The sequence below is a fragment of the Malurus melanocephalus genome, unplaced genomic scaffold (genome assembly GCF_030028575.1).
Source record: "Malurus melanocephalus ecotype Western Australia unplaced genomic scaffold, MMel_1.1 scaffold_149, whole genome shotgun sequence".
NCBI classification, from domain to species: Eukaryota; Metazoa; Chordata; class Aves; order Passeriformes; family Maluridae; genus Malurus; species Malurus melanocephalus.
Window position 1 is genome coordinate 1,007,276 of NW_026623381.1, and position 17,183 is coordinate 1,024,458.

Below are 17,183 nucleotides of genomic sequence, written 5' to 3' on the forward strand. Positions count from 1 at the left end.
CCGGTCCCCCAGCGGTGGCGCGGCCCGGTCGGGACTCGCCGTGCCCTGATCCCATCGCTGTTCCCTGATCCCATCGCCGTGCCCTGATCCCATCGCCGTGCCCTGATCCCATCGCCGTGCCCTGATCCCATCGCCGTGCCCCGATCCCATCGCCGTGCCCCGATCCCATCGCCGTGCCCCGATCCCATCGCCGTGCCCCGATCCCATCGCCGTTCCCCGATCCCATCGCCGTGCCCCGATCCCATCGCCGTGCCCCGATCCCATCGCCGTGCCCCGATCCCATCGCTGTTCCCTGATCCCATCGCCGTGCCCTGATCCCATCGCCGTGCCCTGATCCCATCGCGATCCCGCCCCGCTGAGCCCGCATGGCCAAACCGAGCCCTGCCGAGCCCCAGGCGGCGGGGCCGAGCGCCGCGGCCCGCGGAAAGGGCAACAAGAGGAGGAAGAAGAGGAAGGCTCTCGGGGAAGCGGCGGCCGCGCCGAAAGGCTCCGGGATGGCGGCTGTGGGTCCCCCACGCAACCCTCAGGAGTTCTCCTCCAACTGGAAGGCGCTGCAGGAGGTGAGGGGGGCCGGGGATGCGGAGGGGACAGCGGGGGACATCCCCGGGGTGCTGGGACAGAAGCAGCGGGGCCATGCGGGCAGTCCTGATGCTGCTCCACAGTGGAGCTCACATGGAGCCATGGCAGGGACACCTTCCACTGTCCCACGCTGCTCCARACCCRGCCTTGGACACATCCCGGGATGCCACAGCTTCTCTGRGCAACCTGTGCCGACCTTCTCACAGAGAGGAATTTCTTCCCAATGTCCYATCTGAACCTACTCTGTCAGTTTAAAGCCATGCCCCCTTGTCCTGTCCCTCCAGGTTCTTGTAAATTGTCCCCCTCCATCTTCCTCGAAGGCTCCTTTCGGGTACTGGAAGCCACAATCAGGTCACCCTAAAGCCTTCACTTTTCCAGACTCTTTTCCTGACTTCCTGACTCTTTTCCTTTATCCTGTGTTCTTTTTTTTTTCCTTTTTAATTGTCCCTTTAGGTGCTGAAACAAAAGGCAAATAGCTCCAACAAGCTCCTCTCTACAGCTCAAACAGACACCAAAAAGAAGCAACCACTCAAAGCAGCCAAAAGCTCACAAGTCCCAGCAGTCAATGGGAGTGGGAATGTGGTAAAGGCCAAATCTACAAATAAAATGGACAATGGTTCTGCTAAAGACAGTCCTCCTTTGGCCAAACCAGAATCCAAGGGCCTTACAGTRAATAAGAATTTAAATGGCATCAAAAGCAGTGGAAAAGGCTGCAAAGAAAAAAAGAAAAATGGCATTGTTGTGAAGGAGAAGGATGATCTGAAACATAAGAGGAGGAAAACTGAGGAACACGTGGAGCAGCAGCCCAAAGAGTGAGTACTTCAGGCATCAGCCCTGGATGTGAACATTCATTTTGGGAGCAGCACAGAGAAGTACATTTTAAACAGCTGTGCTCTTCCAGACTAAATTTTGGAATAAATAAATGTTGCCCTACTCTTCAGACTCAGCAAGAAACCTGCAGAGGTGACAGTCATAGACTTAATTTTCACAGATTTATCTCTSGCTTTAAAAAAGCAAACATGCTTTTTGTACAACAGACACCAGATTGCTTTAAGAGTGTTAAATGTAATTAAATCTGTTCTTACCAGGGCTGACATCTGGTTTGATGAYGTTGATCCAAAAGATATTGAAGCAGCAATAGGACCTGAAGCGGCAAAAATTGCCAGAAGGAACCTGGGACTTGAAACAAACCCATCCAAACCGTCTGTGGAGCAGGTGCTGGTTAAAGAAAAGGCTTTTGATGGGTGAGTGACATTCCAGGGGGAAGGATGGCAGCAGAGGTGTCAGATTGGCTTTTGATAACTGATCTGCAGTGCACAGTGACATCTCCCTGCATCTGCTGACAGGTTTTGTGCTGTTCAAATCAATGTTTGAACCTTTTGAGCTGCACCTGGGTCCTGCAGAGGTGTCCCCAAGCTGTCCCTTTGTCTTTCAGGCTGACCCGAGCTGTGGCCATGGACTGTGAGATGGTGGGGGTGGGTCCCAAGGGTGAGGACAGCATCGTGGCTCGAGTGTCCATCGTCAACCAGTTTGGGAAGTGCATCTATGACAAGTATGTCAAACCTACAGAGAAGGTGACAGACTACAGGACAGCTGTGAGTGGCATCCGGCCTCAGAATATAAACACAGGTAYGAGGGGGGTTTGCCCCAAAAGGTTTTTAAAGGAGGGAGAATTCAGTGGGTCACAGCAGCCTCACTGGCTGATCTTGAAAGTCTGAGGCCTAATTTGGGGAWAACAGACTGCTGAGATTTATGGTAAACTCAGTGCTAAGAAAAATTGTGAGAAGTACTTTTCTACAGTGATCACTAATGCCCTTGAAGGAATTAACTGGTGGAATATGGTATGGAAATAATAAAATAATTTCCTTTTCATGCTSTGCTCTGTAGGGAATTCTCTGTGTTCTTCTAACAAAAAGGGGTTTAGTGTACTGTTCAATTTGTATAACCACAGTTCCAGATACAGTTAATTCCCAGAAAAGATGCAGTGTTTTAATTGTATTTTGCTCATGGAAAGTGTTTCTTTGTGTGGCCTGTTTAGGTGAAGACTTTAAAACGGTTCAGAAGGAGGTTGCTGAGATCCTGAAGGGAAGGATTTTAGTTGGACACGCCTTACAGAATGATCTAAAGGTACACTGAGAATTAAGTTTCTAATCCATCATGCTGGATCAAATGAACACACCTGGAAACTGTGAATCCAGCCAGTGTCTGTATGATCTGGGTCTTGTCCTTTCATGGTTTTAAAGTGTCTCTTAMAATGGATGAAAGGAAACAACAGGCAGCTGCACATTCAGCTCTATAAAGTTTGATGCAATAGCACGTTTTAGACTGAAAATGTGATTTCTTCTAGGTCTTACTTCTTGATCATCCTCACAAGAAGATCAGGGACACACAGAGATACAAACCTTTCAAAGAGAGGGTCAAGGTAAGAGACTGATGGRAAGGTGCACCTCAATTAACTGACTCTGCTGACTCACTCCTGTGCTTGCTTTTACGTGACCCTGTTCCTTCTTTCCTCCCTCTGCAAATAAATTTCATAATTCRTTAATTATTCCTGATATTTCACGAGCAGAGGCAAAGATTTGCTGTTCTTTGTAGAACAAAATATTTTTATATATACACACACACCTCTGTTATGTCAAGTCCTGTGAGACAGCATGGTTTATGATCTTTTCTGTTTCTAGAGTTCCAGGCCATCCCTGAAGCTGCTCTGTGAGAGGCTGCTCAATGTTCAGGTGCAGACAGCAGAGCACTGCTCGGTAGGTACCTCCTCACCTACCCCTGACCTCTGGGATCAACCCAAAGGCTGATCCTTCATTCCAGTGAAACTCAGCAAGCTCTGCTTGGACACCAGCAGCAGTGAGATTGTCATCTAAGCTTGCTCACTCTTTCCTTATTTTCACAAACAACTTGGTACATGTCAGCTCTTAACTCTGAATTCTTGTCATTTTAAAATCCCCAGGGAAGTTTGATCAAGATCTGCTTACCTTAAAAGCAGCATTGTGCACTATTGTACTGTGGCAGGATGGATGAACAGTGTGAGAGGCTATATCTGAACCTCAGCAGTTTGTTTTTTCACAGGGAAGGAGGATGGAAAAGAGAAATGAACTGGGGAACAGGGCAGAGTGGGAGGGGAGCTCCAAGATACTGGATCAAGGGAATCTTTTCATTATGACTTTCCAAGTGATAATCAGAAGTGCAGAGCCTTGTGGTGGGCCCTGGACTCTAAATTTATCCCTTTTGCTAGGCACAGAACCTAAATGTAAAAACAGGCCATGAAATTGATTGGAAGGATGTATTAAAATGATGGAAGATTTAACTGCTTATCATCATACATATCCCTCTCTGGTCTGTTCTCTTTCAGATYCAGGATGCACAGGCAGCTATGAGACTTTACACCTTGGAGAAAAAGAAATGGGAAGCTGCTGTTAAGAAAAAAGCTAACAACAAAAATTGTAAAACTTGAAAGATTCTACCCTATGTTGTTATCTGCAGCATTTGCTGGTTTCATGTCACATTCCAGGACAAATTTAGAGATAAGTCAGAACTGACAGCAGCTACTTCATGAAATCAATCCTAAGACAGTAACGTGGAAGTACAGGAATGCTGCTGTCCAAGAAAGCTGCTGGATGGTCCCTGTGCCTACTGCCTGCTACTGTGTTCAGGGATTTGTAACCAATGCCTGCCTTTGGGAAGAATTTTTTTAAATTTCTTCAAGGGAAACAGACACTGAATAAGTTAAAAAAAATTATGGTAGATGGAAGAAGACACTGTCATTATTTTGGCAAAACTCCCGGGACTCAAATCTTTATTTCAAGTAYGTTGAGGTCTACTACAAGGTTAATTCTTATTATTGCTGTTAGTCACACAGTTGTGGTACCTAAACCAACAATAAATACCTGTTTATATATTATTAATAATCCAATGTTTACCCACTTATTATTAATAGTCCAATATTTATCATTCTGGTGGTGTGAGAAGAATCTTTTAATGGAGCATCCAGGCTTTTGTATCCAGCAGTGTCCGGGTCTCATTCTTAGACAAAGCGTTTTTCCTTCCTCACTTTCAAAAGTGTTGCATCCACCAGGGTCAGTATCTCCTGCAGAGAAATGTGAGAACTGTCAAAYAGAAGATTACCTTGTTGCTCCACTTATTKTTKTWWTYAWTWAWTRAWWAMAAMAATGTGTCTAACATAGATCTCTAAAGTGGCTGCTGTTGTTACAACAGGAGAGGGAGCTTTTTCCCCTTCTGTGATTACTTTTTTTCTGCACTGCCTTGTATCTGCAGTGTTGATTAAAGATGTGCAGSCAATGCCTGCAGGAGACCCTGAAGAACAGTTTGTAACTCTTAGAAAACAATTACGTAAATGCATAACTAAAATCAGCAAAATTGAGACTAACCAGTTTTATTGAATTGAGGAACAAACTTCTAATTATTGGTTTCTTGCCAGCAAGCCATTGCAAAGGAAATACTAGTGGAACACATGAAATAGCTCTGATAACTTCACTGGTTTGTTCCTTTTTTCAGTGTGAGTACTTAGTGAAATTTAATTTAAGTTAAATCTCCACACAAACTGTCAGAAAGTTTTGGCTGGTTTGTATTTCATGGAGGCCACTTCCAAACTAAAAAGAAATTGGATGTAATGTACTTACAGCTTTATTCCTGTAAACTTCAGCCTGGTTCAGTATGAAGACTGTAGTAAATGCATGTAATGTTGCAAGAGACCAGAATATAGTTTTAAAAAATTTTAAGCATAAACAACAACAAAAACCACTTGTTCTCAGTAGTTGGAACTGTTGTTACAAACTCACTCTTCACATGCAATTAATTCTTTAAATTTCTGCACTATGATCAWATCCCTCACCAGAAATTATAAAAGTACCCACTCTTTATTATCATAGAGACTTCTCCATACCGTGCTAAATGGAAACTGGAGTTTCATTTTACACAGCAGCTTTTCCACTTTCTGGGACCTCATATCCAGCAAAATCTCATCTGCAATGTCAATGAACAGGATAATTTATGGTTACAGCACAACTGCCAGTGTAGCAGGAGCAGAAAGAGAGGACAGAGCTACACAAGAGAAGGCAAGATAAGATGAAATTACATTTTACCATCAGAGTGRTACTTATTTGGAACAATTAGAGTGAATTCTTGGTTCCAATTCTCCTGAGACACTTAAGTCTTTCCTGAGAGCAACTAACATGCCCATGAGCAGCTGCTGTTGTGGTTTTACTGATTTGGGGTTGGGAGAGGACACTTGGCAAGTAACAGCCCCAGCCATCTCACCATACTGAACCATCTCATTCATCAGCAGGCACAGAGCTTCTGCCACCCCTGGGTCATCAAGGTGAAGGTAGTATTCATCTTTGATCAGCTCTATTCCACTGCCTTTGGGGTCCAGGAGAATTGCCAAAGCTGCAGTTTCTGCAAGRAAGACAAACAATGTTGGGCTCGTCATAGCTGCAAACTGCACAATCCACTTCCCAATCCCCTCACCAGCTGGCACACGTGCCACATTTTCAGGAAGTCCTGCCCATTATTTTCAGTCTTCCTAAAAGCTATTCTGAAGCATTTCTGGGAACAAGTAGAAGACCATATATGCAGCTGACACTGTCATGCAGGGCAGAAGTGATTTTGATGATTATTGTTTTCACGTTGCTGGAGCTGATTTGCAATTAATAAAAGCAGAACTGCTGAGAGTTACCTGACAGCCTCACAAGGCTGGCYAAGGCCAGGCAGCCGTTCTTCACCAGCACTGCTCTTTCTGGGTTCACCCTGAGTGCATCCAGCAAAGTTGTTGTTGTGGACTCACATTCACTGTCAGTTACAGCACCTTTAACAAAAATAAACAAAGTACACAGAAAAGGCCAAAACTTCAATATCCTCCAAGACAAAATTATAAAAARTCCTGAATACTCAACTTACTCTGCTTTTGGGAACTAGAAATGAGATTGCTGAGGGTGTTTTGCTCWGCTTTTCCCAGTGGAATGATGGCACAAGGGCAGGCAGTAGGTAAATGTCACCAAATTCTCATGTAAGACAGAAGTACTGCAAGATGGGTTCCTTAGTCCATGTAATAATGAAAGRGATGATTTATTTTTTAATCTGAAATACTATTCCAATTCAACTGAGCCAACTGGCTGCCCACCAGTGCAGTTCCCATTAACACTATCTGGTGATTTAATTGCTCCAGCTCCTCAAAAATGGCTTCATTAGGGAGCCACAGAGTGAGTGCAGGGAAGAGCAACCAAGGGAGGATGYAAGTTCCTCACTCTGCTGCCATCTGCAGAGCCTCCTCCAGCCAAGCAGCCTGGATTGCAGGGATCACCACTGACAAACAGACATCCGAGCCTTTTCCATGCCCAGGGGACAAGGAGGATGGGAACACACCTTGGAGTGACAATGCCCACAGAGCAGAGCAGGCAGACTCCGCAACGACCCCGTTCTGGAGGTGCTCCTGCAGGACTGCACGGATGACAGGGACAGCACTTTCCAGCACTGCTTGGTCTGCATTATTCTCTGAATTACCTTAACAGAAAGSAAATGCATCAGGCAGAGTTATTTATTAAGGCAATAATATCATTTTATGTCAAATTATATCAGTGAAGCCTTAATGGGTGTAGGCATTAGAATAATGCAACGTTGTTTGAGCCTGGACAGCAGCAGATGGAAGGAATCAAAAATGTACAGAACCAAAGCAAATGCTGCAGGACTAATAAATAATCCTGTTTACTGGAGAAAGCTGAACTTCTCCAGGAACTAGTGTTCTTTGCCATTTAAATTATGCAGAGGGATCACAGCAAGAAACCTCCAGAAATAACTACAGTTTTGACAGGATCCGGGCTGCAGGATGGAGATTCAGCTGTCCCATAAATCCAACGGGTGATTTGCTGAACAGAGGGAATAAAACACACCAAGTGCAACTGTGCCCAATCTGTGCTTTGAGCCTTCCTTGATGATCAGAACAGCACAMACCTCTACAGGAACACATTCACAAAAACACAGCAGCAAATATAAAATCAGGTCACATCTTGGCCTGTATGGTATAAATTTTACTTTGACAGCTTATCTCATAAAGTGTTGTAAAAAGAAATCTGCATTAATTTTTATTTTTATCTAATTTAACTCTGGATCACGCAGTGATGCTAACAGTGCTGTGGAAACAACTCTCCAGAATGACAAAATCACAAAGTGGTTTGGGTTGGAAGGAATCTTTAAGATCATGTTGTTCCAATCCCCCACCACAGGCAGGGAACAAAAATGGGAGAAAACTCCAGTCGAAGGGACAGGAATGTCTGAACTCAATTAGGCACAATACCTGCTACCCTTCAGTCACATGAGTGCAGGCACAATACTTGCTGTGTTCTACTTACCACTCACAGCCAAGCTCCACAGAACCGCACAGCAAGAGAAGCAGATCTTGTCATTATGAAGAAAACGWCTTAAAATTGACAGAAGGTCTGGAATTATTCCAACTTTCCTTAGATTCTCCGCAGCTACTTCTGAAAATCACAGAAATTCAATAGAATCTGGTATTTTTGTCCCATTCASTGGCCTCGAAAGGGGCAGCAGGAACTGTATTTAAACTCAGATAACAAACCGGTAACATGAACCCATCAGCTGGACAAAAGAAAGCAAGAGAACAGACCGAATTCTTTAACAAGATGCATTTAACACAGCTGATCCTTTCAAATGGATGYTTGGCCATCCTTTTTCCTCACAGACTTGAAATTCACAGACCAGGAAAGGAATGGAGAGGGTATAAATTACAGTTTTTCACCTGTTTCCATTTTAATGTTTCAAACCAAGCTTCAGAATTAGGAAACAGTGGATGAAAATAGCTTGGTCTTAGACATGATTCTTTATATATATTTTTTTTTAAGATTACCCCCTTGCAGCTAAATCCTTTTGTAACCATTTATAAAAAACARTCTTTGATGACTGCTGAACTGACACTGAAAACAACTAAAAATACTGTAAATATTTAGCAATTACAACTTCAGAAGAAAAGAAAACAAAGCAGAAGAAATAGGAAAAAYGGTTTCAATTCATCATGGCACAATCAAAAACAGAATTCAGGTTCTATACCCTCATTTTCTCAAGCACTACTGTTTGCAGAATTCGTACTTGTTTCCAGACCAAGAAGAAATACAGAAGTGTATTTGTTAGAGTGGTCCTGTAAGTCCCTGAAGCCTCAGCTTTGTATCTTGAACTTCCAGGGGTGTTATCAGTATCTGGTCAATCTTACCAATATTATCACTATTAAATTAATAAATACCTGCAGACAACCACATCTCTTAGAGAAGTCACAAGTTAAAATCCAAGATTTGAATTTGATTCAAAAAGTAAAAACACACAAATATTCCCCAAAGAATGACCAAGGTGACCCACCACTGGCTGAAACCATCATCAATAATGTGCAGAGTGATGAAAGGWACTCTTCATTTTCTGAGTGTTTTCTCACTGTGCGTAACAGGCAGCTGGCCACATCTTCATCCAAGGCCACCATCACCCCCTGTTCCAGAGCTGTCACCACAAACATTGGAATAGAACAAAGATTTCAGTGGCTTTGAATGAAATCTGAACCCCCTGTCCCACTGTCACCATAGCAAAACATTCAATTAACAGCATTTCTTCGCAGGAAATAAGCAAAACTTACTTTAAACTTTCATTTTCTGAGTATTTTTCAGCTTGTATCATTATCAGGTGGTTTTGGGGCAAATTGCCATGAAAGTGAAAGCAGGGACCAAACAAAAGAGCCCAAACCACTTTTATGGCTTAACATTTAAACACCAAAACAATGAAAGTTTTATTTATGCRCTCTGGTAACACTCTACATAACATGAAAACAAACTCGGTTGGACAAKATCAGTTCTTATATTTAAAAATAACTCTTAGCACAGAATTCCTTATGTCAGTCCTGAAGGAAGGCCATAAGAATCCAGAAAGCTATTTAGCTTCCTTTAGTTCTTTAAAACCATCTCCTAAAATCATTACTGAACCCATTATCTGCTCCATTAATCTTTCCAAGACCCAGCAGAAGAAGGAAATCTTATAACTGTACCTTGACTATGAATTTCAAGCAATAAAGTGCAGGCTTCTGTTTGTAACTCCAGAGAATCTACGTGAGTCCTCATGGCAAGAGTGACCACTTCCGTGCATGGTAGCAGATAGGGGAACACTGGGGAGGAAAATAAACTGTTTGAGACAAGGTTCTTGGATCAAAGAGAGCGAAACAGAGTGAATTTTTTAATCTGTATGGGAAATATCTCCTATTAAAGACAGCTGAAAGCTGTGCCAGCCAAGTGTGGCCAACATGTTCCTGCCCAGCTCACACTGGAGGAGTTCACTGGTCATGCAGCAAGAGGTGCAGGGAATCCAAGCCATGCTTTTCAGAATCTGCAGAGGAAAGGGTTTCACCAGAATTCCTATATCCAGGAAGGATATCCTATAGGATATATAGGATAGGATATATAGGAAGGATAATTCCTATATCCAGGAAGGAGCTATTTTGGAATAGCTCATACAGTTACTCAGTGTACCCACAAATATGTGATAAAATGATTGAGGAAAACTGGATGGTTTTAAGGGATCTTCAAAGCTGAGAGCATCAGTCGGGGTAAATCACGGTGCCAAACAAGCCAGATGTGGGCACAGCCTTGTGCTGCTGTCACCAGGACTGGATGAGAACCCCACAGATCCCATCACTTTGTTATTTACAATCAAAACCCACTGGATTACCAAGTAGAGATTTCTTAAGTTGAAGATATAAGTAGCTCTTAGCAAAAACCAAATTATTCTTTCTCTTTATCAATTACAGCTATGAAYAACCCTGAGTTTCAACATCATAAGCCATTGCCTGCATTAAAACACTGTCAAATGACAGCATTTTCTGAGTTRACACAGTGCTTTGAACTACTGACCTTGATCTGAAAGCTTCATTTGAAAAATGTGCAGTTTCTGGGAGAAAATACACAGCTTTAACCCTCACAGCCCTACCAGACACACAGGAATTAGCCTTGTGTAGCTTCCTTCTGCTCTGCCAGCCTTGCAGCCCCAGGAATTACCCCCAAGTCATCCCAGGACTTGTGGAAATCACCTTTCTCCAATGTCAGTTTGATGCCAATTCAAATATTACTACTTTTTTTCCAGTGTCCATTTTTCTTATCCAGTAGAACCCCTCTGCTGGTTAACAAAAGCATGTACAGAACAAGCACAAACACAATCCTATCAGCTACTGGCCTGGAGAAATAGGAAGAGAGCATTTTTATTCTTATTTATTGACATTCATTTTTTTTCCTCTTCCTATTATCTCAAAATATAAGGAAGGAGCAGAATAAATAAATAAATTGATCAAATAGTGCCTTACCACTTTTGTCCTTCACAAAGCTGGCAAGGTACTGAATGCCTTTAGCCTGGACTTCTTCAATATCCCAGGAAGCCTGCATGAATTCTAAGAGACCAAGGAAATTCTTCTAACCATTCCATACAAATACACAAAGCACTCAAATTGTCTCAGTTTCGTGCAAGATGTGAATTAATATAAATGAAAATAATGGAACTTGTGATTGTTAAAAGGAAAAAAACTTTTCCCCCAACTCATTAAACATTTCAATATTACAAAGTGCTATGAGTCATAATGTATTTGGCATTATATATTTTGGGAAGCTGTTGGAATATTAAATCAGAGCCTTAAATGCATTATTCCAATAGACATTTCAGATTAAAARAACAGCTTTCTTACTTAGAAGGAAAATAATGGAGCAGCTCCTTTGTTGCATAAATTGGTAAACACGTTACAATGCAAACAAAGTAAGTGAAGCTCCCAATTTTCTGAGGAATGACYTCTGACCCTATTTAACTTTTGCAGCAGGAATGGCTGGGAATCTTAGGAGTTTAGAGAAATGGCTGTGTTTGGAAGGATCTATTTCCCATGAAAATCACCTTTACATTAATATTATTCTACTTATTACCTAAAACACTTCTGACTCCTCCCTCAAAGAGCACATCTGTTATTTTGGAAGGCATGGTCTTCTTCACTTTAATTAAAGTGTCACCAGCAAAAGTCAGGCATTCCTCAATAAATGGAACATTGCCCAGATCCCTAAAATTTTGAGAGACAAAAACGGCACCAGTAAGTTAGAACTGGTAAGTTAAAAAAGAAAAGAAAAAAAAATCTACTGGCATTGTTTCATTTTAATATCAAAAAAATTAATTTTAATGTCAAAAAAATTACTTCTAGACTAGATTGTTTTTGACAGAACTTAAACAATTTACTTCAAAAAAAACCTCCTGAAAGAGATCACACTGTACAAGCTATGCTTAGGTGTCAAATTAATGGCCTATAAAATTGTGTATAACATGAATTTATAATATAACTCTTGAAAAAGGGACACCTGTGTATATCAGTGTCCACTCTGAATGAACATCAAGTCTTTCATAATTCAATTTGTTGAGGCAGCAGGATAAGCAATCTTGACCCAACCCYTTTCCAACAGCAGCTAACATTGCCAGCTTGTGGAGGTAGGAAGGGTTTAGGACAAAATAAATCAAGGGAAGGCAGCCAGACCTCACCTTGCTGTGGGTCTCATGCTGGGCTCAATCTGTAGCATCATCAATAAAACTTGAAAAAAAGATGAATATCTGCTCTCTCCWTCCTGCATCAGTGTCAGGACTCCCTCAAGGCGGCTGCTGTCTGTTCTGATATCCTGCAGTAAGGAAGTTATCTCTTCTGCCTGCAAAGARCAGAGMCACAGAGCTCTCACACACTYAGTTACAGATCTCCTGGTGAGCCCAGGACCTTTTAAATCACTAATAAATCCCTCTTACACACATTCAGAACAAAGCAGCTCATCATATCAAGGAGGACACAGCCCAGAGACCAGATGTCAGATTTGTCAGTAAAAGAAAATTCAAATGTTTCTGGAGCCATCCAAGACTTGCTTTCTGTAGAAATAGGAATCATATGGTGAYGTTGTTGACATTGTGCTTGCAAAGACTACAAAACACACTGTAACTAATGAGCAATTTTCTGAGATGTTCCCAAGTATAAAGCTAAAAAGGATTCCATCTGTATTGTTTGCAGAGCTCAGACTCACAGACATATCTRTAATTTTCACTTGTGAACACAATTCATAGTCCAAGCAACTGCCTATGAAAATCTTATTTAGAAGACAAATAGTATAATGCAGAGAAAGAAAAAAGAAGATAATTTTTCCCTCTTTTCTAATTTTTCTCGGAGGACTACAAATATCCACCACAACTGAAATATTTTTAAAATACATTACGAAAAAATAGTAAAATAAATATCTACCTTCTTCCACTCTTATTTTCCAYTTCAGTTCATCTTTCACAAGTGTTTCAGTACTGAAGTCAGTAAGCATGAAGGATGTTTCACCAATCACGAGGATATTTGATGGCTTGAGATTTCTGMAACACAAATATTTTCTGTCAGGCTGTGATATTAGAGTCTAAGAACTACAGATTCCCAGCATCTTTAGCCCTCAGAAGSGTTGGTTTGGTTTTTGTAATGGTTTTTTTTTAGGGGGAGGGAATTGGTTTGGATATTTTTTTGTTGGGGTTTTCTTAATATACAAGTGACAATCAACCAAAATATAATTCTTCTTTAAATGCTTTAATATTTCTGATTGTGACACAAATTGATCTGAGCATGGAATGCAAGGGTTATCTCTAATTCAGATATACAAAGTAAACTTGGTCCATCACAGCCACCAAAATGTAAGCACTTATAGAGATGGGCAATTTTTAGCATATTCAAAAAAACAAGAGATAATAGCTGGATCAAAATGGGCATTCCAGACAAAATTTGAGAAACCGATGATTTCAGAAGTCAAAAAACCTAATCTAAAGTCTGGAATTTMTACCCCCTACTTCTCCTTTTGGAAGAGCAAAATTCCCTGGCTCTGTGCTGAACCAACCCTGCAAAGAGCAAGGGCCTGTCAGACAAAGAAAACACGATTTCTGCTCACCTGTGCCAAATATTTTTTTTGTGTATGTAAAACAAAGCATCCACCATCTGTCCCAGGAATCTCTGAACCACCTGTGGAGTGGAACAGACATGAAAAYGTAACATGAACAGAGTAACTTTCAAATATCTTTTAGAAGAGTTTCCAAAACCACCCTCCTGTGCTTTGAAAACTTCAGGGAGGATTTTCAGAAAGAAGGAATACCATWAAAGCAACAAGTCTCTCAGTTCAAATAGGTGCCTCTTCTGTATTTTTACCATGACTGTTATCTTTTCTGACTTCTGCCTTTTTTCCTTGATTAGAGCTAAAAGATCTCCTTGGCCTGAGTGCTGCATTACCAAGCAGAGGAACAGAGATGTGACCTGTAATAAAACATTGCACCAAAACTGCTTAATTGTTTGCAGTTAAGAAAGACAAAACCAAACTGTACAAACAGTACAAAAGGGTTCTGAGGTGATTACTCTCTCACAGAAGAGACAATATTTAATTTCTTTCATTAAAAATACAGTGTGCTCATTGTTTTAGCAAATAAAACAAACCACCACTATCAAGCATCTTATCTGAAGCTGTATGGGATGATTTAAATCAATTATATATCCATAAAATCATCAAAGGTTTTGTCTAAGCACTGAGGAAAAYCTGCAAATTAGTAAGTCAGGCCTTTCAGCTTCTTCCGATCCCCTATAGAAGGGTTTTCATTCAGGCATAAAAAATTAGAATTGCACACTAATTCCCATCAGAATATGGGAGTCTGCYATGTGATGGGCTCCAAACCATAGATATTCACAGCTTTTTAGTGTGTGAATTCAGGAGTCAAAAAAAAATCAGGCTTGCCTCAAATCAAATAACCTTCTTTTTTGGCATTTCACCCCAATGACCCCAAATTTAAATTTGTAAATATGCTCATGTGCCCAGGACATAAACCACACATTCCAGCTCAACCAATCCTGTTCCATTCTCACCTCAGTATTCCACATCACAAACAATTCCTTGTAAGTACAGACATTTGAATGGCGGAGTTTTAGCAAATACCTTGCCTGCAGAGAAAAAAAAAAATTAAATAGAGACACAGCTTTCTATAGCTACACAGTTCTTCCCTCTAGCAGGACTGTAAATAACACCTTAAGCCTGTTCCTGATTTGTTCATGTCATATTTCTGATCAAACCCTTCCAAAATGCCAACTCTRTTAAATATTTGCATCCACAAGTGTGGAATTGAAGGAAAATATTTCACTCAAACCCTACTCAGTGCTGTCACAGCCTTGTRAGCTCCAAGGCTATAAACTGATCCACAGGGAAATGATGTGTGAACAACCCCCTTCTTCAGTTCGTAACATCCAAACCTGAAAACACTTCTTAAAATATAAGCCAGGATGGTTTTTCAAGTGTAGCCATTATTTCCTGTAACCTCCATGCAAGCTTAAACCTCAGCAAATATAATGACACGAGAGATGTTTATCTGCTTGGAGGTGGTTTCYGTGCAGGGCTCTAAGAAACCCTAATCGCTTCAGCAAATTTGCTGATTATGTGAAGATAAAAAGAATTCAAGTTACTCTCCTCTAGTTGTGTTTGTGGCTGTRCAGACACAACAGGAAAACTAAAAAGGGCCCCACTTGCAGATAGCACAACTACATTTATTTCAATAGATGTATTTCAGTATTTATTTAAACAGAAAAATTGGATCAGGCTTTATAGATAATGCCAGATTTGGTATAGAAAGRGGTCACTCTCTGATCAGAATAAAACATCTGCACAGACATCTATTCTCACTCTTTTCCAAATYCAGATGCTGTGCATACCGCGCACTGTGAGACTCATTTATCAAATTCTATTGAAGCTATTTTTGCTATTTTAAGAGTATTTCTGATGCTTCTTACTTAAGGCATTGCAATAAGTTTGCACCAAAAAAAAGTACAACAAAGGGAGAAAACCAGTTGAATCATTCACATTAAAAAAGTCCAACTCTGAGAAATTAGCATATCATGAAATGTGTTATCTAGAAATTGAGTTATTAATAATAAACTATAAGCAGACCAAGGTTCTCCTTCAGCTTAAAGGCCAAAAGGATGAGTTTTGTTCTTTGGCTTCACAAAACAAAAACAAAAACCCTGAGAAAGGACTATCCTCCAAGAGTAGCTGTCCATTTGAATTCCTCATATCCAAAAATAACAACAATCAATACAAAATCCTGGCCTGAGCCCAAGCAGAGGGCAGAAAGCACACCCCACAAATGGCCCTACCTGATATACTAATTATTTACTCAGCTAATCCTTGTAGATAAAAGACTTGGTTCTATTAAGACTTTGGTCTTTGTAAGTAAAGTAGTAAAGAAAGGCTGCACTGATACCTCTTTCAAGGCCACATTTGCTTGGTGTTGGTCAATGCATTCAACCTGCACCAAATGAAAGACAGGAGTGAGACTGTAACAGAAACACAGGGGAACTTCGAGCCAGAACACTTCTATCAAGGTGACTGGACTGAAAATTCGGTGTGAGGTGACATAAATTTTCAATGATAGCTCAAATCCCTAATGTTTGGGCCAGTTTGGGTGACAGGAGATGGGTAGAGCAGAGCTGTAAATGCATGTGTGGCAGCCAGGGCTTCTCCTGCACTGACAGGACAGCAGTGAGCTGAGGTGAGAACACTGAGTGGACCTAAACAGGCTGCTGCCCTTTTCCCATTTTGAGCCTCAGAATTCCAGTAAATTGATCAGAATCTCCCATTTTCCCAAAAAGCAGCACAGTAATGAGCAAGCCTCTTCTTACCCAGCATGTGTCTCTTGTTACTACCAYGCACCTGAGATAACAAACATGCCAAACTCTTGTTTTCCTCCTCACCTGYTTTATTGCATATTTCTTCTGGGCACCTTCGTCTGTTTTCAGCTGAGCWATCAGCATCGTGCCCAGTGCCCCGGGTGGGAGCTGCTCCAGCACCTGCAGGCACAGGAGACACCCAGAGCACCTGCTCAGCTGTAAGTGGCAGAGGAAATTAGGCAAAAAAAAAGCCACCTTCCAACCACTTTCCTATAAAACCCTCCACACAGGGCACAACTTCAGCTCCCTGGGGCAGGGCCATGGGCACCCCCATCTGTACCGCAGTTCTTTATAGGAATACAGCCCTTCCCTTCCCGGCTCTCCAGGGCACTCCCTGTGCTGAGAACACCCCAGGGTCATCCAAATCCCCTCCAGAACCACACAACTCACCCAAGGCCTCTCACACACACCCCACCGTGGTTGTGTCCTGCTCCCAGGGGTACTCCCACCCCTTCTSCAGGGCTATATAACATCACAAACCCCTCCAGCACCATTTAACCAACTGAGAGCAACTTACACCATATCCCCAAGGGTGGCTGCACCCACAGGCCCTGCCCTAGTAACAGACCCCTCCTCAGGGCYATGTACGCCACCTACACCCCTCCAGCACCACCCCACAACGCTGCAGCCGGCTACTCGCTGCCGAGCAGAGCCTGGCGCTGGCGGCAGCACCTCATATTTCTCCATGGCGGGGACACAGCCCGGCGTCCCGCCCGGGACAGCGGGGCGGCGGCCCTGAGGGACCCTCCCACACGGGAGCGGGTGCGGGGCGCGGTCCCTTTAAGAGCGCTGAGGGGCGTGTCAG

At 42.1% G+C, this 17,183-nt stretch overlaps 2 protein-coding genes across 2 annotated transcripts; one reads left to right on the forward strand and one right to left on the reverse strand.

Annotated features, from left to right (window-relative positions):
* The first annotated feature begins 37 nt into the window (after positions 1-37).
* REXO4 (REX4 homolog, 3'-5' exonuclease) lies at positions 38-4,728 on the forward strand. Its single transcript, XM_057371551.1, has 8 exons — positions 38-560; positions 1,033-1,391; positions 1,668-1,823; positions 2,015-2,208; positions 2,618-2,706; positions 2,927-3,001; positions 3,261-3,335; positions 3,941-4,728. The coding sequence occupies exons 1-8, from the start codon at positions 366-368 to the stop codon at positions 4,040-4,042; spliced, it is 1,245 nt and encodes a 414-aa protein (XP_057227534.1). The 5' UTR covers positions 38-365; the 3' UTR covers positions 4,043-4,728.
* Positions 4,613-17,131, reverse strand: STKLD1 (serine/threonine kinase like domain containing 1). Its single transcript, XM_057371550.1, has 19 exons — positions 17,051-17,131; positions 16,403-16,498; positions 15,913-15,957; positions 14,528-14,602; positions 13,823-13,927; positions 13,569-13,639; positions 12,893-13,008; positions 12,413-12,525; positions 12,154-12,314; positions 11,553-11,683; positions 10,949-11,032; positions 9,644-9,760; positions 8,971-9,105; positions 7,953-8,081; positions 6,970-7,107; positions 6,284-6,412; positions 5,866-6,003; positions 5,492-5,571; positions 4,613-4,675 (listed from the first exon to the last, which is right to left on the reverse strand). The coding sequence occupies exons 1-19, from the start codon at positions 17,063-17,065 to the stop codon at positions 4,613-4,615; spliced, it is 1,941 nt and encodes a 646-aa protein (XP_057227533.1). The 5' UTR covers positions 17,066-17,131.
* Between the last annotated feature and the right edge of the window lie 52 nt (positions 17,132-17,183).